The sequence below is a fragment of the Lonchura striata genome, chromosome 12 (assembly GCF_046129695.1).
Source record: "Lonchura striata isolate bLonStr1 chromosome 12, bLonStr1.mat, whole genome shotgun sequence".
Taxonomy (NCBI): domain Eukaryota; kingdom Metazoa; phylum Chordata; class Aves; order Passeriformes; family Estrildidae; genus Lonchura; species Lonchura striata.
Window position 1 is genome coordinate 10,776,715 of NC_134614.1, and position 21,196 is coordinate 10,797,910.

Sequence of the window (21,196 nt, forward strand, 5' to 3'; positions counted from 1 at the left end):
CATGCAGCAAAGTTTTAGGAATGACAGGTAGTAACATTTTTAGTACTTGCATAGAAAGAAAAACCTTGGAAAAGTCTGTTGAACAGAGAAATTACTTTTGCAAATTGCAATAGAAATAATGGTGTGAGATTATTAAAAGACAATGCACCTGTCCCTTCTAGGCTCTGCCTTACGTTGCCCTTCTGATAGCCATGCTGTTCTTCATCTATGCTGTCATTGGAATGCAGGTAATTACAGATTTTTTTAGCACTAAGCAACAGTACAGATCTATCTGAGACTTGTTTCTTAAGTTACTTATTGAAACATTCCTTTGGTAGTCTGCTATGTATAAGGCTATGGAAAAATCTTTATTTGGCTCTGATTTTCTTGATCAGGAAATTCCAAAGGACACAAGAGAAGAACTTGGTGTGCTGCCTTTTTTCCTTTCCTTGTATATCTGATATAATTTACTGCACTTATGTGACTATCATGAAAAATCTAAAGTATAATGAAAGTGTTTTTGTGAAATTTCATGCATCCTGAAGGAAGTTTAGATTTCAAGGCCTACAGCCTCTAACAGCACAGGTCACTGGAATGAGAGTCAAAATTCTGGTTTATTGTAGGTATTTGGAAAAGTGGCCATGAGGGACAACAATCAAATAAACAGAAACAACAACTTTCAGACTTTCCCCCAAGCTGTGCTTCTTCTCTTCAGGTGAGCAAACCTTACCTCTCACTCAGTGCATCCCATTTCACTGATCTATGAAAAATGTGCAAAATGTGTTTGCAAGGGAGAATCAATTGAGCTCAACAAGCATCTCCTATTTGTGGCTGTGTGCTGGGTGCTCTTTGGCACAGAGGGTTCTAAGGAGGTGATACAGGAATAAACTCCTTACAGCTCCTGTAAAACTCCTTTGGGAATTCAGGCAGAGCCCAAACCTACAGCCCAGACATCAATCTCTCTGAGCATTGGGAGAGTTGCAAAAGACTCTGCCCTTACTGGTATCTTTAGAAGTGCAATTTCTGTGATAATTTGAAAAAATGAAAAGTTATTACAAACATAAAGAAATAAACGGTTCTTTACATTTACTGAAGGGAATGTAACTTGCAGAAGGGAAATACCAGATGAGCCATAGGAAAAGCTTCCTGATGGTGAAGGCAGCTAAATTTCATGGTGGAGGGGGGGATTATGGGATTATGAGATTTCAATCTCTGGAGAATTTAAGAAGAAGGCAAAAAATGTCCTGGAGCAAAGAGAGAATGCTATGGGACAAGGGTGCCTGTAAAGGTGACAACATTGAGCTGTCTCTTGCCTGAGATTCTGTAATCCAGCTCCTGTGCATTATTTCTCACCTGGCTGGAAAAAGTGGCAGGACATTCCTTACCTGGCACCAAAGGCATCACCCACTGAGATCTAAGTCACTTGATGCCTTTGACACCAGGTAATGAACACAGCTAAAGATGTCATAATTATGTAATTGTCTTTTAAAAATTTGAAATTGTGGGACTGTACACAACAAGCTTTATGCAACTGTGAAAAAAAAAAGCAATAGCAGAAATTAGAGACATTTCTTCAACCACAGAGGAAAGTTAATCTTTTACAAATATGTGGTTTGAAATTTTATGACAGATTTTCATACACAACACTACTTTTGTACACAGTAACTCCACAGCAATAAGTATTTAACTTGTAAATCGCAGTTTGGGGTTACAGTTTTTACATGCAAGCCTTAGTGCATTACTCCACCTTATAAAATGTGTCTGCAATGTCAGATTATGCTTGTCAGCTCTAAAACTTGCTCTGCACTTTTCTTTAATTAGTTCCTGCTCTGAAATGTTCATAGTCTGTCTTTAAATATGTGCTTGTACACAAGATGTATAGAATGTAACAAATGAATAAGTTTTTAATCCATCTTGATCAAATATTGCTGAATTTATCTTTGTGGTGTTTTGAAGGTGTGCAACTGGAGAAGCCTGGCAGGAAATCATGCTGGCATGTTTGCCTGGAAAGCGCTGTGATCCAGAATCTGATTATAATCCTGGGGAAGAATACACATGTGGAAGCAATTTTGCCATCATTTATTTTATCAGTTTTTACATGCTCTGTGCATTTTTGGTGAGTTTAACTGGTGCTTATTAACAGCAATGAACTTTGACATTTTGGCTTTCTTCTGAATGAAGAGTGTTGAGAAAATGATTGAAAATCCTATATCCAAAATATTTTGGCAAGGCTATGTTTTTCCATACAGAGTCTTAAATCCTATATTTTCTACCTATTTTTACAGTGAGAGTGGTGAAACACTGGCACAGGCTGCCCAGAGGGGTGGCAGATGGCCCCCATCCCTGAGAATACCCAAAGTTAGGTTGGACAGAGCCCTGAGCAGCCTGATCCAGCTGAAGATGTGCTTGCTTATTGCAGGGAATTGGTGGAGATGACCTTTATAGGTCCTTTCCAACCCAAACTATTCTGTGATTCTCAATTCCCATATGTGAAGCTTTCTTCACACGTGTGCAGGGTGGTTGGCTGCACATTTGAAAGCTGAGCTAGCAGTCTTTTCCTAGATGTTATTTCATGCATTTCTCAATGGTACTATTAAATATTCATTAATAATGGAGCTGCAATTCCCATGACTGAGCAGTAATGCTCTTTGTTTTGTTTAAACTTAGCAGAATTTGGATTTGCATCTCTACAAGTGTCCTCAAGTGTGGCACATGAGAAGTGAACAATAACCTTTCACCCTAACCTGTGGCAGAAATAGATTATTTGCTGTGAAATAATAATTGAATTATGTTTTTCCTCATTGCAGGTGTCTGGTATAAACTGATTGATTTGTTCTATTCACAGTAATTGTTTCCTTGCAAAAGGAGAGTGGTTCAACAAAATTCTGTGAACTGATGTAAACATGATGTATACATATGTTCTGTTGCTCTGTATCACTTTCTGTGTTAACAAAATGTATTGTCATGAAATTGAATCCTGTTCCTGAGATACACACTCTGTCATAATGTGTGTTTTGGATCCATTTGATGGACTTCCATTTAGTTAAATGCAAATATTTTCAGTGGTATTTGATGACATTTGCTAAAAACCATTGATTTACTTCAGTTCTTAAACTACTACATATTGAATTGATAAAAATTGAAAATAATCAAGGAAGATTGTTCTTAATTACTTTTTTTTTTTAGATTATAAACTTATTTGTGGCTGTCATTATGGATAATTTTGATTATTTGACACGTGACTGGTCTATTCTGGGCCCCCATCATTTGGATGAATTCAAAAGGATATGGTCAGAATATGACCCTGAAGCAAAGTAAGTTAGATAATTTCTCTGCTATTATTTGTTTGGTAAAACAAGCAGAACAGGGTGTATGTTTTGGGAGTGGATGTTTGTTCACTGCTGTGTGTGGTTCTAGGGGAAGGATAAAGCACCTCGATGTGGTGACGTTGCTGAGACGGATTCAGCCCCCGCTGGGCTTTGGCAAGTTGTGCCCTCACCGAGTGGCCTGCAAGGTGGGTTTCACATGATTTTGTCTGACTGCAAGATGATAGACCAGGCTGGAGTGAATAACAACATGTAACAATATGTAACAGCAAGTGAGAAGACAGAAAATTAACGGGAATTTAAAATTATACAGAATCTTTTCGGGCAAAATGTGTAATTTTGATGAGGATTAATGGCATTTTAATGTAAAAGTTGAAAAGCAATACTAAGAAGCTGAATGATTGTTACATTATTTGATGGCTTCAGAATTATGGATATTGAGATTTTAGCAATTTCATTGAGAATAAGATCAAATCTGTTAATTGAAGGATTGATACAAAGTATTGTCATTTGGATTCCTTGTATATCTGTTTTATAAATAGGAAAAGTTGACATGTAAACCTTTGGGCTGGAATTCAATGTCACAAGCCATACTTAAAGCAAACCTCTATCTGTCTGTATGATAACATGAATTATTCATTGAGTAATGGTTTTAGACTAGAAGAAAATCCAAGTCAGACATTAGAAAAAGATTTTGATGAAATTGTATCTTTTTAGCAATCAGAGTCACAGCAATGCTGCTCTAGAAGGAGAACTCTGGTGCAAGGATGGACTGACCCAAAGAGAAAAGCCCCTTTCACAGCAGTTCAGGGTAGTTGGCATAAAAGGCTCACAGCATCACTGAGGAGTTCCCTGAGGAGTGAAAGGGCTGGGACAGTTCAGACCTGGTGCTCTGGTTCTTTATGGAGCACGAGGAACCCCTGGGCTGCCTGGGACACGACTGCAGCTGGAGTGCCTGCCCTCAAATAACTGCTTTTGTCCTTGCTATTGGCACAGTCAAAAACTGGGCTTCAGTGTTTGAAAGGTAGCTCATTAAATAGCTCAAGAAATCTGTCATTTTTACAAGTTTTAATAAGTTTTAACTTGTTTATAAGCATATATGTCATTAAAATAAAAAGGAAGCAATGCTGTTCTTAATTACTGCACATCATACACAGGTAGGATGGAAAACTCAACTTTGTTTTGAAGAACTTGCATAATTTATATTCCTCTCAGTAATACTGTTCTTTGAATACATCAGCTTTTCAAAAATTAACATTACAGGAGTTATTTTCTCAAAGAAAGCAGCACTAATATTTGTTTTCCTTTTCTCATTTTCAGAGGTTAGTAGCCATGAATATGCCTCTAAACAGTGATGGGACCGTCATGTTCAATGCTACTTTATTTGCTTTGGTTAGGACTGCTCTAAAGATAAAAACAGAAGGTAAGGTTCTTCAATGTAAAGCCTTCACTGCCCTTGGCAGAAAGCACAGTGAGGAAAAGTTACAATTTATTTCTTTTGTTGGACATGAGTAGGGCTGCCTTGGTCTCACTGGATCTTATTTCCTTTTGGGTCATGGATTGTATTTACTGTTGCTAGGAATGATTTGCTAGAAAACAAAAGGAAAGGGATTAGTGAGGTCAGAGACCAAGATACCTCAGAAATTATTCTGTGTTTTTGTCTGGTCAGATAAAAATGTGCAGCATTGACATAGAAGGATTCTACTGCAAGAAATGAATGAATTTCCCTTTCTGCTTGGGAAGATGCTCCTTCCTCACTACCTTTTAGCCCAGTGCCTTGGATCCCACACTGGTGCAGCTTTTGCTCACTTGAAATCAACATTCCCAGTCTGGTTGAGGCCAGTTCTGACTGGGTTGAATAGATTTCTCTCATTTACATTAAAGAAGGAAAGGTTTTTAAAGATAGCGGGATGTTTCAAAGATCTTTCTACTTTTACACATTTTTCAATTTTTTGCCATCTTTTACTGCTTTTGGTTCTGCTGGCAATAACAAACTCAGATTAAGGCCCCGCAGGCATTGCTGTGTGAGCAATGCAAGAGGTGACATACTGCTCAGTACTCAGTTGTTTGAACTTTCAAGCCTGTACTGTGATTACTGTGATTAAGTAAACAAAGGCTTAGCTTTGCTTCAGGGAAGAAGTGGCTTGTAAAGAAAAAGTCATTGCTTTCAGGACAATTTAAACAGAAGGAGTGACAGAGTGAGGCCAAGGTCTGGAAGTCACCTTTGACCTCTGCACTGCTCCAGAGCTGGATTTGAAAGCAGCAGGAATTTGCTGTCTTATGCCCTTTTTTCTCTTTAGTTGTGGCATTGTCTGCTACATCACATAGCATGGGCTTGACCCAAAGGATCTCTATCACAGTCTTTAATTGTATACAGCTAATTAATATCCAAAGGATCATTCAACACAGCTGATAACCATAATTACCATCCTCTGTTTTGTCATGCCTTGCCACAGGTAACCTGGAGCAAGCCAATGAAGAGCTCAGAGCAGTGATAAAGAAAATATGGAAGAAAACGAGCATGAAATTACTTGACCAAGTTGTCCCTCCCGCTGGCGGTCAGTGCAACAAACTCTGCCATGTGCTGCTCTTTGTGCATGTTGGTCTATCCAGAGTGCCAGGAACCAAAGGAATAAAACTGCTAAATTTTGCAATTATAATGTGATTTAAGGACAACAAAAAATAGCAAAATAAATATTGAGACAATTATAGCCTATTGCAATAGACAATACATAGAGGACTGATAAATAAAACACCAAAATGAGAGAGAAAGGAAAATGCTATGCTTATTTTCTTGCTTAAAAAATTACCTTATTTGACCTAAATATAGTCTTGATTTCAAATCATTCAGCAAAATAAACTAGCTTGATTTCAATGCATTGAGCAAAACACCATGTTTTGTAATATGCTACATTATAGCTTATTTGCTTGTATATGTTGAATACTTCTGGGAGAAAAAATAATTAACTGCCAGCTTAAAATTTGTTTTGCTAAATTAATAAAGCAAGAAGCTAAATTATCTCAGTTACACTAGTTTAAACCAGAGCCATTCCACAGATGATGGAAATGGTTCAGATTTATGCCAATAAGACTGAGATATGAATGTGGCCCATTTAAAGAGATATTTGAATTCTAATGACACCAAACATTTGTGAGAACTACAAGGCACGTTTATTAAATGTTCTTATGTGCCATAAAATGACATGTTAATATCTCTCTTTGTAAATATATATATTCTGATATATATATTTAGCCTTTTTCAATATATACATTTTTATTAATATGCTGTAGTGTAGGTTTAGATGACTGTTTTTTACTTGCTTTTTCAAGTTTTAAAGGTGCAGGATCTGTCTCACTGTCACTCATACCCAGGGTATATTTACCCAGACATCCAGTCCTCAAATCCATGGTAATCCTCTGGTGTTTCTTGAAGTTTATTTTATTTTCACAGCTTATGGCAGCTCCCAGGGCTGCTCAGACTCCAGCCCCTGGCGCTGGCAGGGGATGCTCAGTGCAAGGAGGAGGAGCACTGCCTGCACTGCTCTTGGCATCACCCAGGGCTGGCAGCAGCAGCTCTGTGGCTGGAGGACCCAGCCTGTTGATGGGGTGACTGCTAGATAATAGTGGGGATGAAGCCAAAAATCTGCCTAAATTGACTCTTCAAAGGGGAACTGATACTGCACATTTAAAACAACTTTTGTGTTCTATTCTGTTGTTTTCTTACACCTAAGTGCTTGCATGGCATAGATGAATCGCTTTGTTATTGTTGTAACTATGTGCTTGAGCTTTTTCTGCAGCCTCTGTTCCTTTCAACTATGAGTCTTTCCGAATATTCTGAAGCAATTCTGTTTTAGGGTGGTGGCATGGAATTAGTGTTGCCTCTTGCCAACTTTATTCCCCTACATTTTTATTGAAATAGAGACGCATGCTTCAGAATAGCGAGCTCTGCCTGCCTAAATCAATCTGACAAAGAACCTGTACAGATTACATTCCTAGAACTAATCTCACCTAGTGATTCACTCTTAACTTCAGCTTCATTTCATTGCTGAGTAAAAGCTGTGTATTTATTTTAAGCTATACTAAAATTCATTGCTAAATGTTTATTTTGTAAATGTAGCTCTTCAGTGTAGCTGGAAGGCTGAAAACCTGGATGTGCTCAGTTGATAGGAAATAGGATGGCTTTGGCAACCCAGTATACATGGGGATGCCTTGGGAATTACTGCACATTTATGAGGTTTCAATTTCAGTTTACTTTGTTCCTCTGTGGACCTTGTTATGATTTACCTGAAAATTTAAAATATTGTAAACCACCTAAAAAAAAAATAGGAATACATCTATTTTACATTCACATGCCATAGGAGTGTAAAATAGCTTAGTGTACAGTAGAAATTAGTTTTGATATTTAATATTCAAATGGAAATTTTTCTATGAATTAACACCAGTGACAGCTGATAATAACAATTTCCCAAGAAATGGAAAACTCTTCAGTATAATTCAACAAAACATTAAAATTCAAAATGTTAAAATCACTTCCACTTAAAATTATTGAGAGGTGCAGCTTATAGTAATTTGCTTCAGTATTACTTGTGCTGATATTACTGGGTCCCTTTTGTGTCATAGCTATGTCTCCAGAACACTTATTTGCAGAGCAGAATGAAAATAATCTACATAGCAGGTGTTTTGTTTCCCCCTTGGCTTATAAATAGATGCACTAGAGATAAACAGTTAATTCTTGGTGCCGATTAAATAACTTCTTATTATAACTCAATGAGACTGTTAATAGCAACACATTTTCAGTACAGAAAGGTGAAACTGCTTTGCAAAAACGTAGAATGTCAGTCAAATGTCTGATGAATGAATGAGACTAGCGAGTAAGAGAAATACATAAAACTCACTAAGAACTCACCTGTATTCTCTAAACTTCCCAGTCTCCACCTGCAAATCCACTTAATCCTCCCTAGTACCTTTTGCCTCTTCCAAGAGCTTCCTTTTGACATGATTGCTATTGCTGTCACTAATTGTAACTAGCAGTTTGTCTGTTCTGTGGTCAGTTATGCTTAGCTGCCCTCCTAGAGCTGTGTGTATCTGGCTATATGTGTGTGACTCAAGGAGAGTCCAGGATGCTCCCCGTGGCCAGGCAGCAGCTCCTGTGTGCTCGTGTCTGCAGTACACCTGGCTGTGCCTGGGACGTGCACAAGCAGCCTGGGGACACAGCCAGCCTTTGGCAGGCACAGGCCAGCAAACTGGTGGTGCATTTGTCTGATGAGCTCCTGGATAATTGGTGCACGCCCAGAGGGGTCAGGAAGGGCCCTTCATTTCTGCATCCTGGGTTTCAGAGGTGGTGTCATCTCAGGCACAGTCAGTGGCGGTGCAATGACGTGAGACGTGCTGAGTGCCACCCACAGCAGTGTTTGTTCTATCCAGTCTGTCACTTCTGTGTGCTTGTTCTCTCTGGGAGCCATTTGCTAACTCACTTCCTTAAAACTTCTGTTCAAGTACTTGTAATGGAGTAGTATGAAGGATGGGGAAAAGCTTATCTGGGGAGTGAAACCAGAGCTATGTTGCAGATCAGTGGATTTATCTAAACTAGGGAAGCAAGTTTTCATTACATGCTGTGTAAGAGATCTCATCCTAACACAATGCACCATTAGTCTCCTGAAGAGCTGCAAAGGAAGATTATAGGTGAACATCAAAGCAAATGTTCACAAAAAGTTTATTAATGAGACTCATGGAGTCAATGAAAAAGCTTTTAATGGCTGAGATGGAATCCATAGACTGGTGAGCTTTCCTTGTGAGGTGTTTGTTTCTGATATTTCCTGCTAGTCCCTCCTTTCCTAGCAGGAAATGGGGGGCTCTGACCCTTGAGGGGTTGTCAGAGTTTGGCAGAGCAGGCTCTTTAATATGCTATGATAATTCCTGCAACAGACTGGTCTCCCAACCAGTATCTCTTGAAGCTATTGTTGTAAATATTTTTGTTTTGATATATTTAAAGACAAATTGCTGAGAAAAGAAATTCTGGGTGCATTTTCACTGTAGTTAAAGCCTGTTGTACTTTCTCACATGCATACAGCCCATTTCAGACATTATAATGAGAGGAGCCAATTTTGCATGATAGAGGTTTCATTTTGAGATAAATTTTATCCGTGAGGTAAAAATGGATTTAAAAAGTACTGTTCATGGAATGGATTCCCCACCCTCTTTGATGACAGAAAGTCACTAAAAGAAGAAAGTAAATTTAAATTACAAAAACCAGCCATTACAGGTAAAAATAATGCTGCAAATACTATCCTTAGTGAGATACATTTGCACATATTATTGATAAGATACATGGACACTCTTAAAACGTTTTTAAAAAGCCCATAGTTTCTAATAGAGGTGTGTTAAAATGTGTCTGGGCTTGTTAGATTTTCATGCTCAATCAAGTCATGACTGGAAAGAATAACAGTTGATGCCTGAACCACACCAGCCCCTGTTTATGTGCTGCAGGAAACAAAAATCCTGTTGCCAAAATCTACATCTGGATACTGAAAAACATGGGGAAATTAAACAGTACAACAGGAAGGGAAGTGGAATTTCATGTCAGATAACTCTAGGGAAAAAAAAGTGTGTGACAACAAAAGCAATGTTTTTGAATAGAAAACTATTTCTAGTTTTCTGGCAAGCATTAGTCACTGAGAGATCAAACTTGCCCAGCTGAATGATTCAATGGGGTCATGAACAGACCCATTCTTTATTAACCTGCTATGAACCAGGTGATTTTGGTGTCCTCACAAGGCACCTGCATTTGGAAACTTTCAAATTTGGATTTTGTTCACAACAGTGACTCTGTAAAAATGCTACATTTTACTGCCCTGGCTGTTTGCCTGTTGTTTGAATTGTACAAAATTCACTGATGGAAATTATTTTTATTCCTTTCAGCATTACAGAACTGACACAATACATACACTGACAAGCAAATTTGGTTCAGCAGTGACCAAAAAAGGCAGAGATACTCTTATGAACGTCAGTGTATGTCAGATGTTATAGATTTTATTTAATCTATTTACTCCAAATAACTAAAGGCAGTACTTCAGCTTCTATGTATATACAAACATTTTTATTATTTTGGTAGAAACTTAGGAGTACACAAGTCTTGGTAAAGTATTGTATTTTCTCTTTTATTAGGATGAGTTCACTTAACTGACTGAACCAAACCTGCTTGCTGAAACATTGCTTTTGAGCCCCTTACAGGCTCCATTGTTGGAAGCATAGTACCTGTTGCACCCATCACATTTCCCCCCAAATCAGATGTGAGTGTACAGGCTATTGCTAAATGTGCTGACTTGGGAGAGATCTGTCTGGTCTGTTCATTTAGATGATGAGGTAACCGTGGGGAAGTTCTATGCCACCTTCCTGATACAGGACTACTTTAGGAAATTCAAGAAACGCAAAGAACAAGGACTGGTGGGGAAATATCCTGCGAAGAACACCACGATTGCTCTGCAGGTGATTTTTTTATGTTTTTAACTAACCATTTTGTGAGCTTACTTGAAATAGCAGGTAGATGCATATTGATGATTGTGCAGTGCTGCCAGGATTTTATTTAGCTGGGACACTTTTGGCCTTTATTCATCAGAAAAGTAAAAGCTAATCCTGCTATTCTGTCTATATTGAGGTAAGTGCAAAAACTTATTCTCTATGGATTACTCAAACAGTAGCAATAGTTATGAAATTTCTCAGCAAGTCTAGCAGGTAAACTACAGTCTAAAGTTGCTGATTGCATATTGGATAAATAAAGCTCTGAGCTATCACTTATGTTCTTTGTTTTGCTTTAACTCTTTGATTTCTTGTATACCTGAAATGCTATAAGCCAATTCTCAGGGAACTTCCTACTGTGCATTACCTCATAGTAAATAGGTTTTTATACAGTATCATTTTTCTTAATTCTCATTTTTCTTTGTCTTTTCCACTTATGGTGAAATATCTTCCTATTTTTTTTTTTTATTATTTGAAAATTCTGAATTTTTCATCCATTAATTTCTTTCATAGGAAGTATTAACATACTGTATTAACATACTGCATTAATGTCACACACTTATGTCTATCTCTTAAAAGAAGTTATCACATGGAAACCAGGACAATAGATTCTGTCTCTCAACAGGCCTGCAGCAAGCAGTCCATAGAGTACCTGTGATCTAAAAAGCAAATTCTGCCAACTTCTTTCCACTGGTACCTTTGTAGAATAAACTTTGAAACAGGCAAATGGAAAGCTGTTCTCAAATAATTCCAGACATCGTACACTGCACCATTTTTATTGGATTGGGACTTTGTGAATTTCAGTTAATGATTAGCATTTTGCTACCAACTAGAAATATATTTGTTTCTAATAGTTCTTTATTCTGATGCCAAAATTTAGGACTGTGTTTTGAAAATCCCTTTCTAAAAGAGGAGAACTGCGTTAACTTGATTCAGATCCTGTTTGTCAAAACTCTGCTGGTTGTACTTCAGTTTAGCAAAATGATCTTTGTTGTGTTGAGTGAGTAATTAGTTTCATTCCCATTCCTAAGAAGGTCTGTGCTGGCAGCTCTGACCATTGTGCTCCAAATCCCCACAAGTGTAGGAGATGCAGGGGAAGATCCAGCACAGTCCTTGCTGGTGTTTGTGCCCACATGCCTTGCCAGGGCCATGTGAACTGGATTTGCATACATGAAAGAAGAGAAAATTATTGGTAATGGAACAGATAAAAAGGCTGTAAACAGTTGAGAGGGCAGTGAAAGATGTTGGATTTTTAGGCAGGACTTTTCAGACTTCTTTATTGCAGAAGCATTTGAGCATAATGAGGTCAAAGTTGGTTTTGAGCCACAGTATTGCAGGTTTCCACTTGTGTTTTTGAAATTGCACGCATAAAGCATAGAGAGAGCCCCTGAGCTGTCAAATATGAGTGTGTTCTCTTGTTTATTATCAGACTCTGCTTCCTGTTCAATGACTGAGGGCAAGATGGAACTGGAAAGACTCAGCTCTTCCTCTCTCATTGGGCAAATATTTTTCAATTAAAAAAAAATTGACCATGAATCTCTACTAGAAATCTGCAAAGAGCTATGGGATTTGAGGCATGGAGCTTTTTTTTCTGATTAAAACAATGGTATTAAAATTACCCAGGCCAGTAGATGGAAAGATTATTGCTTTCTTTTTTCCTATCTTCCTCTTTTCTGCTTTTGTCTTTCTAACAAATCAGTAGGAACTCAACTTGATTGACCAAATAAAAATGGAAATACTGTTTCAAAGAGACCTGAAACCTGTAGTTAGAAAAAAAAAAAAAGCCCAGTCAGGCATATAAATGAATGATAGAATTTTAAACTGTAAGCTGTAGCATGTAAAATTCAAAGTCCTAATGCTGTGTTTGTTAGAATAGTTACTTATTTGAAGTTACATCTCTAAAACAGAGCTGAATGTCATACTCCAAAATCCTTATGCAAACCAGCAGATTACAAAAAAAAAAAATAAATGTCACCTGTTCCAATTTGTGTCAAAAGGCATATGAGCCATAAATGCTCTTGTACTTTTGCTGATACCTGTGACTTTCTCTTGGGGAGAATGAACTAGTTAATTCCCAAGGATCTAATAAACCCTGCAGTTCCTGCATTATCTAGCCTGGCTTTCCTTATCTCTTATCTCTTGCAAGAGAGGAAGAAAACAACCTGCTATTCTCTTCAGCTCTTTACAGTCCCTCCCTAACCTTGGAGTGGAGCAAGAGGTGAGACACAGTTTTATAATCCTGCTGATTCTCACAGCTGGCCATGTCACACTTTCCTGCCCTCAGAGAGTAAACAGCCCCTGTGAGACAGAATCCATGTGTTTTAATTCAAAGGACAACTGTTGGGCAAAGCACTAAGGGATGTTGCCATTTCCTCTGTTTTATGAGACTGAAACAGCCTTTTTTAAAACATAGATAATTTCTTTGCCCTCTTTTATTGTTCATGCTCAGGAGGCTGGGTTTTTTACAATCATTTCATTCAGTACTTTTGAAGATACTGAAGGGAAACCCTCTAACTGTCAAATGGCCTAAGGTCCTGTTTTTACAAAGGAATTACACTTTTCTTTAACTACTCCTTTAGCTGTAATCTAGGATATTAAATTGGATGCCTTCCTTTTAGCTAAAACTTTTAAAAACATGTACTTCTTATGCTGCTGTCTCTTATAGAATGACTTATATAAACACAGGCAGAAAAGTGATGTGGAATAATTTAAGAACTTTTACACAAAAGAGAAAAAAGGTTTTTAGAACTGCAAAACAAAATCTCCACAATATTACAACTAGAGTTCAGAGTCATAAAAAGGAATGTTTTTCAGCAAGAAAAGCACTTTCAGGATGAGTGTAGGATGAAAGACAGGGCCAACCACACTGCTTTTAGTTAGCTGAAGAGAATGGCATAACAGAGTAAAATTCTGTGAGCTCAGGAAGTCCAGTTAGGCTTTCTGATAGCCCACAGTAGTTGTTTCAATAAATTCTGTTTCACCAGGTGTGGGAATAAATCTTCCCTTGAAAGCCACATTACTTAGCTAAAGATGCAGTCTGTGCACTCAGGAAGGCTGAATGAGCAAGGAACATGTGTAAAAATACTGTTTTTAGGAGATGTTACCTTCAGAGAGACACAGAGAGCATTTAATTCCAGGGTGAATGAACACTAGAATATACAGAATAGGGGCCTTATGTCATTAAGACTTAGGCATTTTAACACATGAAACTGAGACTTGCATCCTTTGGCTGAGTTTTGTTTGGTTATGTGAACTCAAAATTTGTGAACTGTGTCACAAGAATGTCCCTGTTTTCTGCAGGGGAATTCTGCACACCCTTATGAAGGCCAGACAAAAAGAGGCTCTGAAATGATGGGTGACCAGTTTGAGTTAGCTGTTTTTGCCATTTTTATGGTGTTACACATGCCCTGAGGTCACCAACAAAAAGGGCTTCCATTGCTTTTCTTGTGCTATTGGCTGATACTTGTGCAGTGACCACAAATATGTTTTCTGGGTCAGAAAGGGATGTCTTTGTGTAATGATGGAAACTTGTATTGAGCCAAACAGTGGTCATATTGCTAGCAAAATAGATGATAAATGAAGCATGAACAATTTTAATTACTTTCATCTGGCACAGAGAGGGAATGAACTAATTTTACACTATTTTTCCTATGGAAAACACAGTAACATCTGTATATAGATGTGTTATATATGTAACACATCTATATTTCATATTTATGTGTAGCCCTCTTTGTTAATACACACAAATAAAAGTTAAAGGATATTTTCTTTCACATCCCAGCTACATAAAAGCACTGATTTATTGATCTGAGCCTGATTTTGGAAACTAATTATACTTTTTCCTCTCTGCAAATGTTACAACTACTATTAACCCTGCAGTAAACAGTGCTAGAAAAAGGAAAAAGCCAAACCCGGTGGTAGGTACCAGCTGAGGGGTTAATTTGTTGTTCAAGTTCCAAATGGAACAATTAAATAATTGTGCTCCCGTGTCCATGTGGTGCTCCCAGAAGGGCTCAGCCCTGGCAGCCTGGGCTGGCGGGGAGCTCAGAGCTTTGGTGCAGCTGCAGCGCTCGGTGTGGGAGCCGCCTCTGCCAGGATGGAGAGCTCCGGGCAATCGGGACTCGACCACTTTGTCTCCTATGTCCACTGCTATAGTGTAGGTCATTCAGCTATTTTTCTGCATGCTTATTTCCTTCTTAAAGTAGTTTTGTCATTGTATTCTGTTCATAGTAACCTCAGTTTGTTTTTAAGTGTAAGTGTAGCTCTGAGGTTTTTTTTAATCTTTGTCGTTTTCTTTGCTCTAAAATAAGCAGATAGTAAAAACGTGTTTTTACCTATAAATCTAATGGTTTACAGGTTTTTAGAGTCATTCCAGGCTTCCAGGATTGTGAAGCTCTGAAAACCTAAGCATTTAGAATTCATGTTTGTGATTTTTCCAGTTCTAGTGAGTTTATATAGCAATATACATAAATATACATAATTGTTCTAAAGTCTGTGAAGCAAAGCTTGCCAGTGTCTTTCAGTAACTGGTACCACCCTAGGACATTTCCAAAGAGGGACCACTGGAAATAGTGTAGGTGACAATGATATTATTTAAATAAGGGTACTGTGCTTGCACTTCTTAAACTAAGCTTAAACTACATATATATGTAGGTTGGACCATACCTTAAAAGGGTTGTGGACTGAATTTAGTACAGTGAACATGATCTTTTGTAGTTCCAGTATTTATAAGCATCTGAGGTTTTTTTTTTTCCTGAAAGTCATGACTGGAGTCTTGCATTATACACAGATTTCTTAATATAAGACATGTATTTAAAATTTTGTTACTCTTTTATGCATACTGTAGGTGTGAGAAGTTGATTTAAAATCTATTTAGCAATTGTGAAAAGCAGTCTTTTCAAAATGTTTACATGTTTTACTTCCAAATGTTTTGATGGTTTGGTGTGAGATGCCTTTCAAGCCTCTTAAGGCATATCTCTAAATAACCTATCTAGGGGTAGTTATTGGTCATATGATGTCTTTTCTCACTGAGGATGAGGAATGCATACATTTCTGTTATTTCTGCTTTTGAAAACACGTCTGTATCATCTCAATGGTGTGTCAGAGACAGGGCCATCAGTCGTTGTCTCTTGAGATGCTATTTAGGACCCAGCACTGGTTTATTAGTGTGACATCCAGAAAACATTGCAGGTGCTGTTGTGCCTCCAGAGCACAGCTGCACAGAATTACCATGTTCATTTGCAGTCATTCTGGGCATTTATGGGAAAATTAAAGACATGCTTGGGTTTCTCATGTAATTATGTTGTTCAGCACTCTATGTGTCACTGCTTTGCTGAGTAACCTTTGGACTGATACTTCTCATCTTTCACCTACAAGAACAAAAGATGAAGCAAAGAAGGAATCAAAAATTAAATTGTGGATAAACCATGTCTGAACAAGAAACAACTTCTTTTGCAAACTTTTAGTGAAATCTGTAGAACAGAGTTAGAGCCATGCTCAAGGACTGTGAGGAAGTAATCCCTCTATAACACCAAAATTGGATTTTTTGAAAAAGTCATTATAACATAATACTTCAGGAATGTAGTACATATTGAATCTCTCTATGTAATAAAATGTTATGAAGTTCTATGTAGGGCAATAATCACCTCCTAAGAACTTTAGCAGTCCTAGTGAAAAAGAAGCACACCTTTGGCAAGGGTAGACAATTCACTATCCAGGCTTTCTCTTATGAAAAGCCCCTTCTGCTCAGCTTTTGTTTTTATCTCTGATTTAAATGTAGCAGTTTTTAGAACCTCAGAAATGGAGGACATAGAGTGCTCCTATTGCTCTCTTGTGTGTTACATTGTCACCAGGGTTCTTGCTGGCTAGACTAAAACGTGCAATATTACATAGGGAATGTGTATCTGAAGGACATTTCTTCCCTGTAAACTAAAGAGGTGTGGGGAAAGTTGGTTTGATATTTGTGTGCACTCTTTTGTTTTAGAGATCTTTGGTTTTGAAGTGCTTGGAGGTAAAGTCAAATGTTTGATCAGTCCATGCTGCCTCTTCAGTCTTTGCAGAAGACATTAAGTGTTCATTAAGGTTCAAAGAATGGATTTTTCTACTGACATAAAAGTACCAATTCCTGTGGTTTTGTGTCAGTCCCACTTTAGTGGTAGTTGACTGATCTAAAGAACAATTGTTTATCAATAAGAGCTCAGCATGAGCATTTGTATCCTTATGTGGTGCTCCACACCATAAAGATGTTTCTTAGATTACTTAGAATGGTGTTGGATTGCACCAGTTAAAATGAGACAGTAAGTGGGAGTAGTCATTTTAAGGAGAGTTCACAAAATTGTTGTAGATCATTCATTAGAGCAAATAAACTGAGGAATATTTCAATTCTGTAGACTGGTCTTCCTTGAGAGCTTCAGTGCTGGCTGTGAGTGAATAGATCTGCTGGGTTTAGTGTAATAAACATATACCTTTGCATATGGTGATCCAGGTTTCTTTCTTTCACTGCTGACTGGGTAAAGACTGTGTAAATGCAAGAGGTCTGTTAGTTGGAAATGAGTATTACTGGAGAGAGATGAGATGATAAAGGCTGCTTTGCTTTCTCTGGAGTAAAGGAGGGGGTAATTCAGCAAGAAGTAAGCCAGAAGGCAGTTGGAAATGTAATCAAAATTAAATTACTATTCAGTGTGCTGCTGTCAAGCACGTGGCTTTTCTCAGCTTCCAGGCATGTATCTGTGGGGCTTTGTCACAATCTGGCAGACAGGAGTATGAGCTAGTAGATTTTGTCAGAGTTACATTTTGTCTGGTGCTGCTCTCTAACAGGGAAGGGCTCAGCTCGAAGGCAGCCTGGGCTGGCTGAAAACTCAGAGCTTTTGTGCATTGTAGAGCAGCACACAGCCAGAGTTGAGAGATGGGCTCCTCGAGCATGAGTAACTTCATGCACAATCCAGACTTTGCTGTGTCTCTTATTATGTGTATCTTATTGTTCTTATTATGTGTATCTTATTGTTATGTGTTCAGTGCTATAGTGTAGATCTATTCAGGTATTTTTCTGGATGCTAATTTCCTTATTTTAGAAGTTTTCAAATTGTATTTTGTTTGTATTAAGCTCAGTTTATTTTTATGTTAAAATGCCAGTGGAGATTTTTTGTTCTTTTTAGTTCTCTTTGCTCTAAAGTCAGCAGTGAGTATGAAAAGCAAGTGGCTCTTCTAGCTAATGGTCAAATAACCAAAATATAATAGCAATCCTCTAGTAAATAAATACTGCATTTGTCTCTGCTAAATCAACAGAAGCCTCTGGTCTTCCACTTGAACAGCTGTACCTTAAAGTGTTAATTTTGCTTTCCTTTAGCTCCTTGCAAAATGATGACATTAGCAACCTTGCTGAGGTTTTGACAATGCAATTAGCATAAGAAGTGGGAGAAAGCACAATGTATTCATGAAATTAGTATTGTATGTTAACTCACTAGTAAATGATTTTTAGGGCCTTGTTCAGTTACAGCATAACTCTCAAAGTTCATCCCTGAGGAAGAAAATTGAATTGCCAAACAGATGTAGATAATGTAGATTAGTCAGGCACCTTTTTCAGGAAGGGAAATACGGGAGTGAGTGAAACCTGAAGTGGAGCCTGTAGTAAATCTACACCATTAAGGTTCAAAGCTTTTTGGTTCATCCCTTTCCAGGTTCTGATTGCCCACACTGCATAAATGCCATTTTTCTCCCCAGCCAAGCAGCTGTTTCTGTTTTGAGCAGCTCTGAGTGTGCTCCTGGGAGTGTGTGAGGAACCAGCATGGATGATCCCAAGCCATGTCTGGGGTCCTCCAGGGTGTCTCAGCTCCTTCTGAAGCTCTGAAGCACACAAAATTCTACACATCCTTGTGCTACCCCAGGGCAAGTAACATGCAATGTCAGTGTTGTGCTGGGACAGCCCTCACATCTCCTTCAAAGATGCTAAAAAAGAATAAATTGGGTTTTTAGATCATAATCAAAAATTGAGCCAAGTGCTGTGCAGGATTTTTGGTAGTGTATGTGTAGTGGTAGTAAAGGGTTAAACACACACGTCTTGGATTTTTCTGAACCTGAGGAGATAAAAGAAGTTGCTGGGAAGAACGAGATTGTGATTCTTGCCTCAGATCATAACAGGCAGAGTTAAATGAGGAAGAATGTCTCCTTTTTGAAGTAAGGCCTGAGCAAAGCACCGAGCTCTTGGCGTGGGGTACGACGTCTCTTTCCTCCCTGATGTGCAGGTGTGTCCTGGACAGTGTCAGCATTATCCATTTTCCTAAATGTTGCTTGTGGTAGCAAACTCGAGAGGAATTTGAACTGCAATCTGAACACTGAGTCTCTGCTGCTGTAACTCAATGGTTTTCTATCCTAAACTAAAGCTGTAAACCAAATATCTGCAAATGACAGTGCAGTACAGATGAGCTGGAATTATTTCACTGCTTTCTTTTCCATCTGAGCTCTGCTAAAATTGCTGTTGCTATAGCAAAGATCTCCTTGTGTTTCCTTTGTTGACACAGGCTGCAAACGTGTTTTGAACATTAAATATACATCTCATTGAAATGCATTTTATTATAGTTCTTGCTGATTACTTACACTTTTTAATAAGATTAATTTTTCTTCTATAGGGGTCCATAAATATCAGTGGTGTTTTAGTCAGTATCTACACTGTGATAATAAAGACATGATCACCTCAGTACTACCAGGGTGGTACTGGAATATATAAACTTTTCATTAATAACAGTAAAGGAACTTACAGCAGAATACATCCTCTGTGGATGTCAGGATACAAAAAATTGTTACTTGTCCTTTAAAATAATTTTAACACCAGTAATTAAAGAGCAAAAAAGAATTTGCATTCCTAATGTATTATGGTGTTGTCATTGATTTAGGCAGGACTAAGGACACTTCATGATATTGGCCCAGAAATACGCCGAGCTATATCCTGTGACTTGCAAGATGATGAACCAGAGGAAAACAATCCAGAGGAGGAGGAAGATGTTTATAAAGTAATGTCAGAACACAACCATGTGAATTGTTTTTTGTATAATATGAGAGTAAAGAATGACCTTGTCCTTGAATATAAAATAACATAGTAATACTTTTAAACCCCTCAAATAAAAAAATAGAAATACTTTATAAATAAGTATATTTTACATGTAAATCTATAAAAATGGTAGTATCAGGACACTTGCATTTCTTCATGAATTTAGGAAGCAGCTCCTGCAGGGTGCTTCTCCTGCCCCTAATTCTTTCTCATTAATTCTTATTTTTTCTTAAGCAAATCCTGTAAAAAGGTTTGAACCTTGCCAACTCAAATTTTGATAGTGACAAGGTTGAAACTGGTTTTAACCTCTGCAGTGGTAGATAGGAAGAGGAGAATGAAAGTCTATGCAAGCAAACCACAACAGACACAGAGCTGCATATTTTAAAATGAATGCATGGGGTTACACAGAGGTCAACAAAATAAAATACCATTTCCAATCCCATGAGGGATATCAATAAGAATCAATCAGAAAAAAGATTAGGTTTCCTCTTTATGCTATTTAGTCCTAAATTGTGAACATGTAAATTTGGTATTACAATCAGAAGCAGTCTGCAAACCATTTGTCAGCCAGCAAGAAAACTTATTTTCCTCCCAAGCATTTCAGAAGAAGCAGATGTAAAATCATGCTTCTGCAGGAATTATAGCAGAAGCCCCATAGCTTGCTACTGTCCATTGCCAGAAGGAGGATGTGGCACTGGAGACAGTGCCTCAGCTGCCATCAGTAGATGCATTTCTCTGCCAACCATCATTACCTCCTGTCTCCTCTAGATTGAGCTGCAACTCAGACTGCTGTCATCCAGGACCCACACCTGGCTAGACAGGGAGGCTCCCTAACCTGGGTCAGGTGTCCAAGAGAGCTGCATGTCATAGTCATAACTTAGCACCTCATCCTCTCTTTCACTATCCATCACACTCCCAGGGCTGAGAAACAGAAACTCTTTCTCGTACCTCTGCGAGAAGAAAGAATGGAAGCACTGGAGCTGAATGTTCCCTACCTGGGATTTGCTTGCAAGCTGTTGCATGGCACTCCATCCTGTCTGAGTGAGCCTGCTGCAAACCCGTGCCCCGGGAGAGCAGGACAAACTCCACCAAGGCCTTCCCAAAAATTAAAAAACACATCTCTTTCTGAGGAAGCTGGTGCATGTTCATGTATGGGAATCTAGGTTTCTCCTGTGTAACAAAATGTGGAGAAAGCTGGATATGTCACTTTTACTTGTGTGGAAAAGAATAATGATCACAGCATACTGTTGATTTGACTCTGAAATACAATATTGTCATCACCACAATCACATTTCTCTCACTTCAGGAGATCCCATCTGAAGCATCATAAAAT

At 38.2% G+C, this 21,196-nt stretch overlaps 1 protein-coding gene across 12 annotated transcripts in view; it reads left to right on the forward strand.

Annotated features, from left to right (window-relative positions):
- The window catches only part of CACNA1D (calcium voltage-gated channel subunit alpha1 D), a 167,715-nt gene that overhangs the window by 136,179 nt on the left and 10,340 nt on the right, over positions 1 to 21,196 (forward strand). For all 12 annotated transcript variants that reach the window (XM_021533037.3, XM_021533101.3, XM_031505912.2 and 9 more), the window contains 9 exons: positions 162 to 227; positions 603 to 694; positions 1,936 to 2,095; positions 3,166 to 3,293; positions 3,397 to 3,493; positions 4,626 to 4,728; positions 5,762 to 5,863; positions 10,660 to 10,790; positions 19,709 to 19,825. In XM_021533037.3, coding sequence (XP_021388712.2) covers positions 162 to 227; positions 603 to 694; positions 1,936 to 2,095; positions 3,166 to 3,293; positions 3,397 to 3,493; positions 4,626 to 4,728; positions 5,762 to 5,863; positions 10,660 to 10,790; positions 19,709 to 19,825 — 996 coding nt within the window. The remainder of the gene's footprint in view (positions 1 to 161; positions 228 to 602; positions 695 to 1,935; positions 2,096 to 3,165; positions 3,294 to 3,396; positions 3,494 to 4,625; positions 4,729 to 5,761; positions 5,864 to 10,659; positions 10,791 to 19,708; positions 19,826 to 21,196) is intronic.